The following is a 17830-nucleotide window of genomic DNA, read 5'->3' as shown; positions in this document are numbered from 1 at the left end:
CCATACACAGACATTTTTACTTTGAGGGTGGTAAACACTGACACAGATGACGTAGAGAAGCTGGTAAGTCTCCGTCCTTGCAGATGGTCGAAACTCAACTGGACGCAGTCCTGGCAACCTGCTGTAGCTGTTGCTGATTTGGGAAGAGGGTTGGATTAATTGAAGCTCATTCTCAATGAGCTTCATTCTGAAGCTTCATTCTGAAGCTCATTGAGCTTCAAGGTAAGACTGATCTGGTGATCTGCGTGGCAGGGATTTGTCATGTAACTTGCCAATAGGATTTTCTTAGTGATGGGCTTGCAATGGACTCTTGTGTCAGTCTGTACCGTATGTTGATAATAAGATGTCTGTTGCCTCGATCTAGATTTTTTTTTAGGATCTCTAAATCACTTATAACAGTCTAATTTAAACGTAACTTAAAATTGTTGCCATCCTTGTTGACTCAAGCAGTTTTAGGGAACTTCCATTCTTGCACTGTTACTAAATCCTTTAGGGTGTGTTTAGTGTGCCTCACATAAGGGCATGACAGCAGCCTGAATTGCCCTACTTTTGGGGCAGAGAATGTGTTAGGACTGGAGTGAGTAGAGTAAATGTGGATTAAAATTTTGTGAATACTCTTGGCCTGGGATAATATCTTATTGGTGCTCATTTTTATGTTTTAAGGCCTTTTTTTGTACATCTGCATGCATAGTTTAGTTTATTTTTTCTGTATATTCTCACGGGGAAGACTTACTAGTAGGAATGCTTGCAAAGTGCAAGCTTGAAATAGAATGTTTACTGAATATGTATTTACAGCAGTAGAGTTGGCTAGGAATTAAATTGGAATGGACACTTGTACCCTGAGCTGAAACTCTTCCCCCTTTCTCTGTGAGTAAAAGAATTTGGGTCAAAGACAAAATAAGCTGAGGATGACTGTTGAGTGATTAGCCCTTTATTCCAGTGAGGTGGACCTGAGTTCTGGAGTGACCATGGGCAGTGACCTGAATTCAGTGACAAGTGAATGTAAAATAATATATGTAAAATATAGAACTTATCTTTCCTTTTTAAAATCAAGGTGGGACAGATTCAAGAGGAAGACGTGTCTGCTCATATGCTGTCTTTTGTGTAATAACTGGTAACTTTGTGGTGTGTAGCTGCTATGTTATAGGTGGGCAGAATGACAAACCTCTGTGGATCTGCCCGGTGTCTGACTTCTTTCTGGTCAGGTGTTCTACTGAATTAAAATGGACACTGGCCCCATTTCTTCTTCAGCTGTCCCATGGGGTCTGTGTGAAGGAAATCAGCAGTGATGTTTTTGCAGAGCACGGACTAGCAACTGTGCCCTGCCACTGCCTGCCAGCCTGCTACTGTCAAGATAGGTGTGTGGTTTGCAGATCCTGACAGGGACAAAGATAGGCTCAGCATTGTTAAGGCAAAGGCAAGTGGGACATGCCCAGAAGCCAACCTGCAGGGATGTAGAGACCTCTTACAGTTGAAAGCTTAAATATCTGGAGACTTTAAATACCTTCAATGCTACATAGCAGGTGTGCAGAGGCTTAGAGCAGTCTGTTTAAAACCCACTTGTGGACATCTGTCTTTTTGTGCCTTTACGCTTGACTTTTTGCTGTCACTTTTTGCAGTTGGTCTTTTCTAACCTTTAGCCCAGTCTGTAAAATGCTTCATGAAGAACTGTTGGGAGAACTCTTCGCATCTCTTTCCGTATGTGTCGTTCTCCTTGAAGATAGTCACCTGGCAATCGCAAAAGAGTACAGATCACTTGGGTGACAAAAAGCAAATCGATTATTTACAGATTACAGTGGTTATGTTGTTCATGCTTCCTGTTGTGCAGAATGGTAATGACTAAACAGACATGAAGGAATTCTGTTAGGCCAATAATATTTTAACTGAAACATTTTTAAGTAATTCAGAGCATGATAGCTCTTGACTTTTTTTACTCTAATGGTACAGCACAGCATTAACTGAACATTTGTCTTTGAAATGGCTGTTGTTAAATACATCTCTAACTATGCCTATAGAAATAATTGCAGTAAGACTTTCATGTTATAAAACATTTCCCTATGGATTTATTTTTTTTCACTCCTCATATCTAGAAACAGAAGTTCTGTAAAAAGCAGAACATCTAATTAACAGAAGTTTGAAGTCATTCCTCTCTTTTGAACACATTAGTAATAGCTGCACTTACTTTGGGCAGTTTTCAAATGCATGTCCTGTGGGGAGATTTGACTTGAAACTGAGGTTCCTCTGCAGGTCCTGAAAAAAATGGAATTCTCTTAAATGCAGGACCACAAAATGCCACATGATGTTGGGTGCAACATGATAAGCAGACTGACCGGAGGTGCTTCGAAGGGCTTTGCTGAAAACAAGCAAAATACCGAAGAATGCTTTCCTTCATTGTTTTACCCCCATCTCATGTGGATAATGAAGTTTCTAGTACACTTATGGACACTTCAATTATTGTGATAAACTAGATTTTTAGTCTGTTTTTTCCTGTTATGTGGAATATGAAACTGAACCAAAATAAATTCAACTAAATTAAAAAAATGCCTGACTGAAATATAGTTCAAATGTTCAGAACAAGTCAAAGCTGACACTTTAATCTGCAGTCCTGTTGCATTTAAGATTGATTTCTGAGAGACTGAATGAATACAGAATTTCATTATGAGTTAAGAAGAATTTAGTCTTGGCATTCTTTGAAGACCAGAATTCTTCACACCCAAAAGGTTGAGGATTGTTGGCTGTATGATTATAAATGAACTGCTTTAGAAACTAACATGGGCTAGCACTGTTTTCAACTTCAAGATCTGAACATGCTCCCACTGAGATGAAGAGCAGCAATACCTAGGTCATTCTGGATTTAAATCTCAGGTCTGCCAGGGGGTGTCTCTGCAGAGACTCATGAGGGTCTTCCCCCCCACCTTTTAATCCTTAAATAATATTTCTTTGTACAAAGGTGTTGAAATAATTTACAATTATTTCTCTGCAAAGAAGAGAAAGTTCTATCTTTACATGTGTCAGCTCATGAAAACCAAGGCAGTTTCCCCCTAGTATTGTAACGTGTAAATAGCAGATTTTCACCTTTGAAGAAACTCCTGCTAGAAATGACAGTCTATTTATAGTATAAAGATCCAACTTTCTGGTTTACCATGCAGCACGTTGGGCCCTACTGCTCTGTAGAAATAGTTAATATCTCCTACTTTTAAATCTGCCTCAAAATACAAGCTTGCAGGCCTTTTGTAAATGTGTGAGTTAACAATTTAGAGTAATAATTATGAGCCAGTATCTTTGAGGAGGTGAACTCGGTGTTGATTTTGAAGAAACTGGCAATGCAAATGGATATAGTGCTTTAAAAAATGTTACTTTAAGATGACATCTAAGTGTGTCACGACAGCTAGAGTCAGTATGTTTTTTGTCACCCTATACTTTTTTAAAGGCTGTTTGTGTCTATCAATAGAGTTCTCATGGTTGAGATGTACATTTGGAAGAGTTTAGGGGTAAACGTTTTTACTTCCGAATATGTGAGTAAACAAATCCAAAATGCTCATGGGAGATGAATTCTTGCCCTTTGACACAGCCCTTGATCTGTGAGCTTTTGTTATTTCTGGACTCTGTCATTAACGTGAAAAGACACAAGTATGTGGTTTTGGTATATTTTGGGTTTGGTTTTGTTTTTTAATTCCTTAAAAAGGGGTTATACTTTGCTATTTCATGCTAGTTCCATGCTATTAAAATAATCTTAATTTATTTGTCAAAATGGCTTTTTCAAAATCCCTTGAGGAGTAAAGCATTGTCTCTTACTTAGATCTCTAGTTTAGGAATTAATCTAGAATTGCGACCTTTTCAGACAAGTCTTACTGATATTAGAACATCCTATCCTTTTACGTACAGCTTGCATGCAGATTACTTAGCATTTATCATGCATTTCCTGCCTAGAAAATTTAATCATTATAGGGCTTAAAGTGATTGTTCTGGGTTGCAGAAATCTATTTTCTCCTTTGATTAAAAGTGTCTCTTGCTTTTCTTTGCCGTGACTTTGAAGTACATTTTAGTCTGGTTTACTTTTAGACATGTCAAAGAGCGTGGGTTTTGTTTTCCTGAAAAATGACCTGTGGCATATTGGAGTGACTAATGCTTTGCTTTCCATTTTCTGTGAGGACCGTCTTCTTAGACAGAGACTCACTATTTCAACATTTGACAGGCACCTATGCAACGAGAACCAAGTGTGAATCAAGCTATCGTTTAGCATCCAAATGGGGGATATAATAAAACAACCCAGTAGAATCATACAGCTCAATAATACCCTGACTACTTTTTTTAAAGGTTTTGTTCTGGCTCATTTGAGCACTACAGATGGAGAGTATTACAATGCTGAAACCTTTCTGCTGTGCTCCCATGGGGGTTGGATTTTTAGGAATGTTTGTGAAGTTGATCCAAACTACACTGCTTCCTCTCCCTTCACAGAGGCTCCATCCTTGGCATATGTAAAGGAAGGAACACAACTCTTCTCGGACAAGTGTTCCATTAGACAGTGGAGCAATAGTTTGGCTTCCAAGTCTAACTATTGTCAGTCTTCTGTGAGTTGCAGTCCTTACTGCATCTTGTCCTGGCACCTTCATCATGATTGCCTTTACTATGTAACATTTTCACTCAAAGAAGAAATTAGTAGTTCTATTCACTAGCAGTGTCTCATGGGCAACAGGGCTATGGCCACATGGTTGATTAGCTTATTATTAATTAGAGCTGGCTTCAAAGAAGTTTATGTGAAAAGGACATCCTCATCACAGCCTCTAAAACCTCACTGTTGTTTAGATGTGCTCAGGTCAGTGTTAACAGCAGCTAGCTTAGGTTGTAGTAGCTGTGGGACCCTGAAGGCCTGTCCAGGCTGCATGACATGCTGAAGAAGCAGGGTGGAACACTCACTGATGAGGTCTCGGTTCCTGTAGCTGGACTTCTACCCAGAAGCCAGAGTAGCTCACTCAAAGCAGCTGTATTGCAATGAAGAAGCACCCTGAAAGATTTAAGGTTGCTTAGAGTTTTTTTCTGAAGCTTGTTGTCTGCTGTAGTTCCTGGACTCTGTGTTGCTTCCTTTAGTTTTCAAGAGAAGCTTCTTTCCTTGCCAAGCCTGAAAGTATGTTGTAAGGATTTATGCGATGACATGGATTTGGAGTAAGACTAAGCAGCAGCTGAATTTTCTTTACATATTAGAAGAAAAGACTGTCTCAACAGTATTGTAAAGTAATACTGCACTCTGAGGATCAAAACCCCGTAATGCTTCACTTGACAACTGGCATAGCACTATATAAATGCTTATGTCAAAGGAAGCAATGTATGCTGTTAGAAAAAAACATGGCAGATGGAAAACTTTGAGAGCGACTTGGCACTTTCGTTTCTTTTCATCCTCTTGTTGTATTGCTGATATATTTTTGCACATTTATTATATTTCTGAAGATAAGGACAAAGTTAGGAATCAGCAGAATATATTTTATTTATAGAATATGGAGAAATTGATACAGGTTCTGGATGTTTGTTATGAGCTTACAATGTAAAGAAACTTAAAGCTGAAAGAAAATGGGAAGCCTGTATACCATTTGCTGTTCTTCTAATTCCTTGGTTGGTACTTAAACTTGTAACCACTCAATTTTGGGGATCATGAGAAATCTCAGAAAAATTGCAGCAAGTTTTCTTCTTTATTTGATACTTGGAATGATAATACTGGGAGAAGGCGAAGGGGGTAATAGTGTTTCACTCTGTTTCCAGGAGGTTTAAATGCTTTTGTGGTACTCTAAAGTACCAACAATACCAAAATAATTTATAGCCTTGGAATAGCAGTGTCAAAAATAATTTTGTTATGAATATATTTTGGAGTGCAGTAATATATAGCAAGCTTTTGTAAGACTAGACAAATTTCTTCCTCTCACTTTTCCTTTTTATTTCTCTCAGCAGAGAACTGAAATCACCTTCAGGTTCAAGCATAACTACCATTTCTGCTCATGGCTCTGCCTGTTACACTGTTGGACAGAAGGTAGTGATGACAATTGAGAATCTAAAGGAACAGCTAGAGCCTCTTCTTTGGGGTCGCTAGACTGCTCCAGCATCTCAGAGTTCTTTGTGCTGTTAGAGGCACAGTGTGCTCAGTAAGGAAATGCAGTCTTTTTCTGGAAGAGTTACAGAGATACACAGAGACACATTTTCAGATACAGTTTCAAAAATTAAAGGAGCTTAAAAATATTGATCAAGAGCGTTTTTTTTTCCATAACTTAAGGAACCAGCTGTTATGAGTAAAGCTATGAATTCACTTCTGTGACCTTGTTGCTATTGTAAAGCTTAAGTCTGGAGCACAGGGGTGGCAGAAGTCAGTTATACGCAGTTGTAAATAAAGCTGGAGGAGCATAATTTTTAGCAGTGAATGTGCTCAAACAGACAGTCTATTGGTAGCCATGGATTAAGGCGCTACCAAAATGTAAATAGCACTGAATGGATGGTTAACACATGTAGCCATGCATTCAATTCTGCAGTGGAAATATGATGCCTATGAGCTGTACGATGATCCAGTCAGCCTCTTTCCTGAATCTCTTCATCTATCATACTTAAACTCTGTAAGCAACTAGGACTGTCCAGGCTGAATAGCAAAACTACAGTATGAAATAGGCCTGTTCTAACACGTCAAAAGAATTGAGACCCACGTGCAGGATACAGCTATTATTGCTGCTGGTAATGGCAATGAAAAGTTAGTCTAAGCCTTTGCGTTTATTTTACCTTCTTGAAGAAAGCAGAAGGATGCAGTTTGGAAGTGCATCTTAATGCACTTAATGCATACTTAATGCTTCAGTATAGTATGAAGCTTTCAGTAAAGCAGAAAAGACACAAACCCTAAAATTTCTTTAGTACTGCAAAAGCCAGGGTGGGCAGAACTTATTCTGAAATAGATCACTTCTGATTTTTACAGTGGTAATTCCAACCAGATTTATTGCTTCATATGCAAATAGGAAGATGAGTGCAGCTGCCGTCTCAACTCCTGGCCATGATCACTTATCCCACCCTCCGTCAGCATATTGCATTTTCCTCCAGCAGCACTCGTGTCTTATTTCAATGACTCCTAAATGATTGTGTTCTTTTAGCTGCAAATTAAGTGAGTGACAATTGATGTTTTTCTGGACACCATATTGAGGTATTCACGTACAGTGAGTACTGCTAATATACTCAGCAAGGCCAAGTCAGGTATGGCGATGCACTCTCTGAGCCCTTCCCAATAACCAGTGGTGCGAAACAAGGTTGCATTCTCGCACCAACTTTATTCACAATTTTCTTCAGCATGATGCTCCAAAGGGCTATGGTAGACCTCAAGAAACAAAACCACGTTTATATTCTATATTGTACTGATGGTAGCCTATTCAATCTAAGGCGACTGAAGGCCCACACTGAGACCCTAAATCATCTTGTTCGTGAGCTGCTTTTTGCTGACAATGCCGCCCTTGTTGCCCACACAGAAGCAGCTCTGCAGCGTTTAATATCTTGCTTTGTGGAGGTGGCTGAGCTTTTTGGGCTGGAAGTCAGCTTAAAGAAGACAGTAGTTCTCTACCAACCTGCACCACAAGAAGATATCATCATCCCCACATTACCATTGGTGAGTCAGAGCTTAAGTCAGTTCAGCAGTTCACCTACCTCGGTAGCATTATTTCCTCAGATGCCATGATCGACAAAAAGATAGACAACAGAACAGCAAAGGCATGTAGAGCCTTTGGAACACTCTGTAAAAGAGTCTGGTGCAATAAACACCTGAAGGAAAGTACAAAGATTAGTGTCTATAGAGCCATTGTACTGTCTAGTCTTTTATATGGGTCTGAATCATGGGTTATCTACCGCCATCACCTGTGACTCCTTGAACGCTTTCATCAGCACTGCCTCCATACAATTCTAAACATCCATTGGACTGACTATGTGTCAAATGTTACTGTCCTTGAACAGGCAGGGGTGACCAGTATCAAGGCCATATTGCTGAAATTACAGCTGCACTGGGCAGGGCACGTCTCTAGGATGAAAGATCACTGCCTCCCTAAGATCATATTTTACGGGGAACTTGCCACCAGTTGCCGCAAGAGAAGTGCCCCAAAAAAGAGATATAAGGACTCCCTGAAACAATACCTTAGCTTTGGCCATATTGACTACCATCAGTGGCCCACCTTTGCCTCCAGTTGGGAGACTTGGAGACATACCATACATAATGCCGTTGACTCCTTTGAGACCTCACGCAAAACTAGTCTTGAGGAGAAAAGACAACATAGAAAGAATCATGCCCCACCTATACCACCCAAGGAGACCTTTTGCTGTGCTTTTTGCAACCGGATTTGCCTATCTCGCATTGGCCTTTTTAGTCATCAGTGTGCTTGTAGCAAGAATGGGTAAAGCCCTTCCCAAATCTCCGTTCCAAAGTCAAGCCATGATGATGACTGCTAATATTGGTGGTGGTTGTGTGTTTTTTCACTCCAGATCTGTATTTGTAGAGATTTCTTGGAGATACCTTTCTTTATGCTTTACCTGAGGAGACTTCCCTGTCATCTCTTTCTCCTTGGACTGTTGGTAGAAATCTTCTTCCTGCTGTTAATTACAGGCATGCCCCAAAGGATACTAATTGTATTATGTACATGTATTTCCTTGAGCTATAACTAGGTTACTTTAGCAACCAGCTGTACATTCAAGAGAACAGATATGTATTTTATCTTTATACAAGTCTCATCTCCAGAGACAGAAACAGCCTTCTTGAACATTTTCTTAGTTAAAAGTCAGTGGTTCTCTACTGATTTGTATGTGATCCAAATGTAGTCTTCTGTTACGTAGAGATTCTTTTCATTGCATAGTTTACCTGAGTCTGACCATCTGTTTTAGTCACTACTGTTAAAAGAGTGTCCCTCCTAGTACACAGCTTTTTCATGACTGTGTAACTGTGACCTCATTTTGCAATAACATGGGTATTATAATTTCTGTGGCTGCATCCTTTGATATTTAGTGTAGTACAGTAAATTTTACTGGAAGTCCACATTACAAATTGTTTTTGAAGTAGCTTCTGTGTTCTTTTGGTCCCTAGGTAGAAGTGCTTTTGAGCAACCAGCAGACTGAAGCATTCTTCTGAAATGTGAATGGGACAGCCAATTAGGAATATTTATGATAAACTAATTAATAATATTTATTGTGGAGCACTATCTGGAGGGGTGGTCATTAACATCTTTCTTCATTAATACCAGTCCCCAGATGTTTCTCTCATTTGCTTTCAGGCATGTTTTGCCATGCAAAGAACACATCTTTGTCCTGTTCTCATCCCTCTTGCAGCTGTATTTACATTCCTACTTCAAAAGGATGGCCAAAGCCTTTCCTCTATATTCTGAAGTAGGATTATTCCTAAGCCTTTGTATGTGCCTTACTGAAGGTATTCTTTTCAGCAAGCTTGGTTAGTGCTGTGTGTTTGCAGCAGAGGCAGAAGCAGTGGTGATGTGCCCTTCCTTCTCATACGCCTCCCCATCCTCCTCAACAACCCCCAGGGTGGAGGAAAGAAATCTGCATGCTGTTTAGCATTCTGCATGTAGCACAGGTCTGAATGTAGTGTTCTCTTTTTTAACGTGTCCTTTTGCTCACTAAGGAATAGCTGCACCTCAGTTAATTAGTCTACCAAGACAGACTGTACATTATTATTTATAAACTAAGTTGCTTTGGGATAATAACACTGCTGCAATGCCAATAAAAAAAAAAAAAAAAGAAAAAACACAAAAAAACCAACAAACCCAAACAACAACAACAAAAAAACAAACAAACAAAAAAAAAAACCAACAACTTTTGAACATTATGTTCACATATACGTGTGTGTGAGACACACAGGCTTCTCCCATGACTCTTGTCCTCAGATACTACTAATTTTGTTCTGTTTTGACAGCATGCAAAATAGTGTACCCTGGAGACAGCAGGGCTGTGGTGCTTAATTTGTGTCCCTTGCTAGCCCCTTGGAATATGTTTAAGTTTGGAAATTGGAGGCAGATGAAGCTGTGGGAAATTGTGTTTCTGTCCCCAGTTAGAGGAAAAGCTACCTTTCAAATTGTCATGTAGGCTGATATACGCATTGTGTGAATCTGTAGTCTGGGAGGACATTCTCCAGTATGCTGTAGTTTCCCCCACTAACAAAAACAAACACTGTGATTCCAATGCCATTTACTAGTTTTTTGGACTAGTCCTTGGCTTCCTTCCCAAACAGCTCTGTGAACTCTGAGCTCAGGATGTCTTTCAGTCCATCTGCCCATGTCTGTTTGCTCCAGCTACTGGACCTTTTTAAGTTCTGGGAGATGGTGCATCTCTCCATTTCTCTACCAGATTAATTTCTTTTGGCTCCAGTGGGCGTAGAGCTTGGAATAGTGCTGAATGCCTGGTCAGAACTGTTACAGTTCCAGGGAAGGTAGATGATGAATTTTTCAGACTATTTCTGTTTTGTTTTGCTTTACCCCTTTTCATTTTCATATACTCACAGGGATTTTTCAGCCTTTCTCTCTGTGCTCTGTTCTTCTATGGAGGTAGTGTTTTCAGAAAATTCTCCCAGATCCAATGAATCAGTCACTGAAACTGTGAAGCGAGATTCTGCTCTGTTTACATTATAGCCCAATTTTGAGGAAACAGTAACTGGTCTTTCTCTTCTGTTGTCTTTACATGAGCATGCATGCTCACAGAAGGATGAAGAGCACAGCCAGCATGTCAGTGCAGCATAGAAGCTAGTGAAATACTGAATGTGGCAGGACTCAAGAGTCAAACGGCTACTTGTGCAGTTTGCGTTTACAGCACGCATAGTTTGTGTGCATCGTTATTGTACTGGAATGTGCAGGTCAGTGTATATGCATGACTGATAGAGAAGGAGCACTTGTTTACTGGGATTCATGTAAAAATAGTATTATAGTTTTAATAGTAGAACAACAACAGTAATGGACATAACAGTATTCTCTTTGCTTTTATTCTTTAGAAAAATAAGTGTTGACGGATGATTGATTAAATGTTATCTGTTTTAAGGCATTTGAAATGGTTAGACAATTTTATACGTAGACCACAGAATTTTGCAAAAAAAATAAGTATTTGTAAATATATTCTAGAGCAATCCTTTTTCCTTGCAGCCTTTAATTTTGCTCTACACATAGTGATTACTTTGCTGTCTTTTCTTCTTTTTCTTTGCTTAATATATAGAGGAGTTGTCTTCCTGTCATCTTAGCTTCTTTCTTTGTTGATGTAAAAGCATAAATTATTCCTAATACTGTTCTTCCTTAAACATTCATTGTACGCTGATAGGCTTAGGAGAGATGGGATCACCAGGAGAATGGATGACTCAAGCTTCTACACTGAGTCAACAGTCACAATGAGTAGATTCATATACTTTTGGCATGTAGGTACAAGCTGTCACTTCATTTCACTGAGTTTTGTTGAGGAATTTTTTCAGAATTAATTCAAGCATAGTAAAGTATTAGTGTGACCTATTATATGGTCTGCTTGGCTGTAGGTTATAATGGAAAATGCATTGATACTGTTACCTGCTTTTGCTGTGCTATATTTGCAGTTAAGAAAACAGCCTTAGCAAGCCTTTAATGTTTGTATTTTCAACAGTTTCTTTTTGAATAGTATGTCAATAATGCTCAGTGGATGTGTTTAAATATATAACATGTAGCTAGTATTCCACTTCCACAGCCACATAATGTTTCGCTTTTTCTGAAGTGTGTTGGATATTTTTTGAGAAGACCTAAGATTTTCAGATACTGCCAGTAAAACAGTTCAAAGGGCAGTAATGCCATGTGGGGCTGTAGAACTTGCCAGGCTATAAACAGGATATAAAAAAACCTTCTTCTTTCTTTGCCATCAGCTTAAAAATAGTCCTTATGTTGTGTTAAATAGTTCAGTTGGGCTGTTTTTAAGGGAAGTGATGCACTGTGCTCAAACTGACGGATTCTGTGTCACACCAAATCATTTCTCTCCCAGCATCAACCTTACCGAATATCCTCTCTAACTGAAGAAATAGTTGTAAACAGTAGTAGCACAATGTCACAATAGAGACAAAGTAGGCGGAGGTTTTATTTAATTTCATTTATCCTTCTGCCCTGGGATTTTCTGAAGAGTTCTGGTACTTTGTGCTTATACACCCCATTGGAGAGATACAAGTGAATTATCTTCATGTCAGCTCTACCCAATGAAATTCTAGATTGTGTTACTAAGCTGCCTTCTTGCAGGAAAATGATCTAATGACTGGATTGTCCTGCTATCATAGAAATTAGCTGTCTCCTATGCTCAAATATCACCAAGGTGCTAACCATTTAGCTCAAATCTTCTTCCTATTGTTGAAGGTTTGTCAATAGGATAAAAGCCTGTGCTATTGGAATTAGTCACACCTAGTTTATGTATTTGAGACATCCAACAAGTAAATCAAATTATTATTTATGGGGGACTTATTTCCAACATGCACCGGTACCTTTTACAAGAGTTCAGCTGCAGGGTTCCTGCCAGAGTCAGTGGTGGAGTTTTGGGGAGATTTATTTTAATTTTTCCTAAGTTTCCTGTCTCTGTTTTTCCCTTCTTTTTTTCCTTCTTTTTTCCTTTTTGTCTTATCCCACTTGTACCACCAAATTATGATAGGGTCAGTTTGAGACTGTCTTTCAAGAGATTACATCGGAAGTTTGGGCTAAAGCAAAACCTTCAAAATACTCAGTGAAGATTAGATTTAGTTGCTTCCTTGTTCCGTTTTAACTGTTATGGATGGAGTGGTAAAACTTTCAGCCAGTTTTTCTTTTATTTCCTCAAGCAGCAGGTCCTAGCTTCCCCACTCAAAAAAAAAAAAAAAAAAAGGATAAACCAAGCTGAGTTGGCCTTTTGTATGTATCAGAACTTCCCTTGCCTTGGCTTCTCATCAGGCCAGGTTTGCTTGCTGTGAGGATAATCACTCACCTTTCAAAACGTTAAAGGTCAGCTGCACTTGAGGAAGCCCGTGGTTGGCAATGACTCCTAGAAAATTTCACAGCATTTTCTTGACAATTAGCCTTTCCAAACCTATGGGCTTTTCTTTTCTTCCCTCTGGATTCTAAGTTCCCAGTGTTGTGTGATGCTCTGCAGAAAGCACTGGTTAGGTGCTATCACAGTATTCACTGTTGCGTCTTCTCTGCTGGAAAATGTAAGGTGAATGGGTTTTGCTTTTGAGGCAATGCATGCCTCATTAGTCTACGTCCCTTCTGCAGAACAGCTAGTGGGGCACTTATTTCTTTTTTCCTTTTCTATTTCTTTGGTGCTTCCATCCTTTTGGTTAGAAGGGATGAGGTGTATTAGTCTAAAGAGTGAACTCAGTCACCTGCATGAGTGAGCCCAGGGTAACAGCAAATTATTAAAACAAGAGCTGAATTTCTCTATACTTGTTAGCTAGAATAAGTTTTAATAATGATATGACATAGTCAGAATACAATTATTCTTCTAATTTATATGCCAGACAAAAGAATTGGTTGTTTTGCTGTCTGCTTTTAGTTATGTAGATTTTTACCCAGTGATTAATTCTACTAAAAAGTTCCTAATGTAGTATCAGACTGTATAAACTAACCTAATCACTGAGAGCGTTTAACTGGTTTAGAATGTGTTTAAAATGGTCATGTACTGTGAAAATTGTCAGACAAGAGATGATCAAGTTAGGCTGCTAAGGGAGATTTTGTGGCGAATGGAATAAGTGCTTATGTAAAATTACCTACTGTTGCAGTGTGTGTAAGTGTGTGCATATGCGCACGCATATTCATATACTGGAGCTGATGAGCCTCTGGCACGGAGCTTTGCAGAAGCTGCAAGTATTTTTAGTGGAAACGAAATCTCAGTTCAGTGCTGCAGCATGTGACTTCCTATTTCTGTAAGTTACTTCCAAGGGACTTCCTCTGTTAAATCGGCTTGTCTCTAGAGATCTGATCTGGAACCGGCGCTTAGTCTGCTTTGTCCTGTGCCTGTGACAGCTTTTTCCCAGAGTTTTCTTTTGAGAATTTCATTTTTATTTTGTACTGTCTCCAGCATGCAAGGATCTAGTGACTGCTACCCGTGATCGGAAGCTGAATACATTCATACAAGTCTCAGTGCTACATCCAGCAGAGCACATTTTGACGAGGTATTCAAGCACTGAAATCGTGGAGGTGAGAGTCTTTCTTAATTCAATTAACATGTTGATTAATAAATCGCTTGTTTCTTCCTTAGAAAGGGAATGAGAAATAAAACAAGTTAGTACATAGTCTTAGGTAAGACAAGCACACTCTGGCAGTTAGTAAAGCATACCTAAGAGCGTTCTGTAGTTCTTGGCATTTAACCAGGATAAACAGTTAGAAATGAACTTGCCTTTTCATTAAAGCTGTGTCATTCCAAGTAGAGATATAGAGAATACTCCGGTTCTCCAGACATAAGTCTAGAATGAAACAGGGAATAGTTGCTCTCATGAGAGAAAAAAGCAGTGCAAAGTAAAACTAAATTAAGAGTGCAGTGAGTTGGTAAAGTATTTTTAAATTACAGAAGAACATAGGTGTATTGTATGGTCCGTTATCCTGTTTCATGTTCTATTTTTTTCCATTGGAAAGTTTTGCAGTTTCTAGAAGTAGCCTAATATTATAAAATTAGGGAAAAGAGTGTATGTGTGTAATGTCTGTGACTTTAATAAAATAATTAGTGTCTTGCATCACGTATTATATCTTTGCTTTGCCATATAAGCATGTCAAAACCAGCAAAAATGGTTCACAGAGAAAATGAAGTGTGAGCAGGCAGTGTAGGTGTAACTTGTTTAACTTACTAGAGAGACTCATTAAGAAGAGGGAAGTCTTATTATAAACACACACAGGATTTCGCCAAAGGCTTAACTGTTAAATACAGTAGAAATATTTTGTGAGCTCTTTGTGTGATCAGTTTCAACCAACTACTAATTAAATTGTTATAGTTTCAGCCATCAACCATCCTGAAACTGCTTAATTCAGGTATCTTGTGTCTGATCAGGATGTTTCATTGCAGACTGTCTGCAATGAAGTTGTGCAGAAGATGGAATAGATGTATATTTTCTTAATAGAAGTTGATGCATTTCCTAACACAATGTCCTAGATCTGAATAAATCCCTGAACTTGTTATGTCAAGGCTCTTAGCTTCACAGTCAGGCTTTGGGGGAGGGGGAAGAAAGGGGCACAGAAAAGCTATTTTCTACAAAAATTTAAGGATACTAGCCTGGTAATCTTTAGAAATTAACTATAATTAAACATTAGGAAATGATAAGCACCATTTTATATGTCTCATTTAATTGTCTGTGTGTTTGAAGCTGTGATTATAGTTACCTCTTCATAGAGCTTTTAGATATAATCATATTACAAAACCCAGGAATGTTATCTTGCTCCACTACTGCCTAAGAGGGGTAGTGTAATCACCTCCCCACAAATCGGTATGCTTAATGTAATACAAGGAGTCTCCATAGCATTGTAGACATTGAGATTTAATGAAGATCTCTTTTTTTGTTTGTGTCTAAGTTTTATTTTTAGGTTATTTAAATTAATATGAAACTGAGAGTATTGTGAGAGATAGAAAGGGATGGTTTATTGCATGTTATATTCCAGATACTGATACCTGCTGACTGAGTTGTTTAAAGGCATGTTGTTAGTCTGTTTCAGAAGCACTTAATATCTCTTCCAGTTGAAAAACTTTCCAGAAAGTTATTTGAAACTTTCCTGACAAAGTTTTAAAGTTCTCCAGTTTTCTTATTGATTGGATAATACTTAGCTCTTCAGATCTCTCTGCTGTAGAAGCAAAGTTCTTGAAAGAGCCCACAGTTTCTGTACATCTGCACTGGTACACTATACATTTCACAGCTGTTACCTTACTGAATGTTTGCTTATGTTACACAGGGTACAAAAGATCCACTGTTTTTGACTGGTGTGACATTCCCACCAGAATACCCTATCTATGAGGAGACTAAAATAAAACTCACAGTCTATGATGTCAAAGATAAATCTCAAGACACGGTAAGTGCTTTGCTTCATTTCTTGCATAAATCATACTGAGGATTCCATGTTGTTCTTTGGCTCTCTTTAGCAAGTTTGCAAATTGGGTAAATAGGTCTATGTGAATTGGTTTTGTTCATCTTTTATACTTAAAATGTACTTTATTTTTTCTTTTTATGTTAGAGTGTAGAAAAAGAGAGCCAGGCTTATGATGGACCCTTTGCTGCTGTTTAATTGGTTGCATGAATAGGCACAGGAATTCCTGGCAAATGAAAGATTACTCTTCTGTGCTTTTTGATGGCAGAGAACATATGCAATAGAGTGAGATAATACCACTGTGAATAATTTTTCAGAAAATGTTTCTAATAATATATATACCCACACCAGAATGATGTTGTAGCCTGTAACCTGGTGTTTGAGAGAGATAATCATACTTTATTTTAATCTCTTGTGTGATGATACCTGCAGGTCTGCAGTGGCTGCTGCTATTACTGGTTTGTAAGAGTCCAAGGTCTTGTGTGTCACTGCTAAAGGCGAATCATTCTGAGTTCCAGTATTGCGTATTTTTTGTTTCAGCATCAGCTTTTTATGCTGAGAAAGTTACTCTCTTGAGATGATACATGGAGGTCAACAGTACTGTTTGAGTGATGTAACTGCTGAATATAGGCCTTGAGTGCCATCTCATCTGCTCCAGGTGATCTAAGACAGCCTTATAGAGCTAGAAGATATCATAGGACCTATTGGAAATGTGTGTTTTTCTTCTGTGGCAGCTGGAGTCAAAGCTAATGGTTTTCTCTTAGGCATCAAAAATGGCCCTTAATACCTCTATTTAAATAGCTGAGCCAATTTATAGCTGAGCTAGTTTATAATACTTTTTTATAAGGCAAGATGTTACTACATAGCTATCTTACAACTGGATGTAGGTAAGAAAAATTTAAATAAGCTGTAAGATTTAAATCAAGGTAGACTGCAGTACGTGTGAATGATCCTGGGCCATCCAGGCTGTGACTTCATTTGTGCCAATATTTGGATTCCTGTTTTCACCCTAGAATATCAGTAATGATCTAACTAATAACTTGACTTTCTTTCCTATAATTGGAAGCCAATGCATTTTTCTATTAATTCAGGTGACTTTTTTTGAGTCTGGAGATGTATATAGATTTGGAAAAGTCAGGTTTAAATCTGCTACAGCTTGATACCATTACTAGCATAGCTGCAGCTGCACAGACCTTAATGTTTGCTTCATGACCCAAGAAATGGGATGTGTTCCTTTGGCAGTAAGCCTGTTCCAAGTGCTGTGGCTTCAGAGTTCTGATGATCCATGCTACAGTAAAGCTGGCTTTCTTGTTTCTCAAAAATTGCTGCCACAGCTTACGGCCACAACATGTAGCCCCACCATTTCTTAGCCAGGTAATCCACTTGGGGATGGAGGGGAATCCAAGACTGTTCGGTCACTTTGCTCTTCTAGGCCACGCTTTCATACTGGTTACGAGCTCGTACAAGTGAGCATTTATGGTAGAATAAACCTGGAATCTGACAACTGCAAAATATTTTGCTAAAATTGGGCAACAACCTACAGTAATAAGAATTTCCACAAAGTCAGAGCTGTACTAAACCTGGTTAGTTCAGTTAACCAGTTCAAGTAGTTAATATCCTTCATCACAAATATATGCTTGTCCTTTTCTTTTTTTCCCGTGTAATTAAAATGAAATTAAAGGAAGTGAATTGTGTGCATTAAACTCAGCAGGATTTTACTACCACTAATAGAAGACTGTAGAGAAGGCAGGGAAAGGGCAGTGGGTGCGTCACAGGGTAAAGTAATTTCTCGTTTTTTAGCT

General features: G+C 38.6%; 1 protein-coding gene across 12 annotated transcripts in view; it reads left to right on the top strand.

The window, feature by feature from the left end:
- Positions 1–17830, top strand: part of INPP4B (inositol polyphosphate-4-phosphatase type II B) — a 342362-nt gene that overhangs the window by 156264 nt on the left and 168268 nt on the right. For 11 of the 12 annotated variants that reach the window (XM_065687745.1, XM_065687774.1, XM_065687770.1 and 8 more), the window contains 2 exons: positions 14041–14159; positions 15897–16013. The exons of the other annotated variant lie outside the window; for it this stretch is intronic. In XM_065687745.1, the coding sequence (XP_065543817.1) occupies positions 14041–14159; positions 15897–16013 (236 nt within the window). The remainder of the gene's footprint in view (positions 1–14040; positions 14160–15896; positions 16014–17830) is intronic. 12 annotated transcript variants of the gene reach the window in all.

Source organism: Lathamus discolor, chromosome 1, assembly GCF_037157495.1.
Source record: "Lathamus discolor isolate bLatDis1 chromosome 1, bLatDis1.hap1, whole genome shotgun sequence".
NCBI lineage: Eukaryota > Metazoa > Chordata > Aves > Psittaciformes > Psittacidae > Lathamus > Lathamus discolor.
The sequence above is the reverse complement of the archived record's forward strand: the minus strand, read 5'-3'. Positions and strand labels throughout refer to the sequence as shown.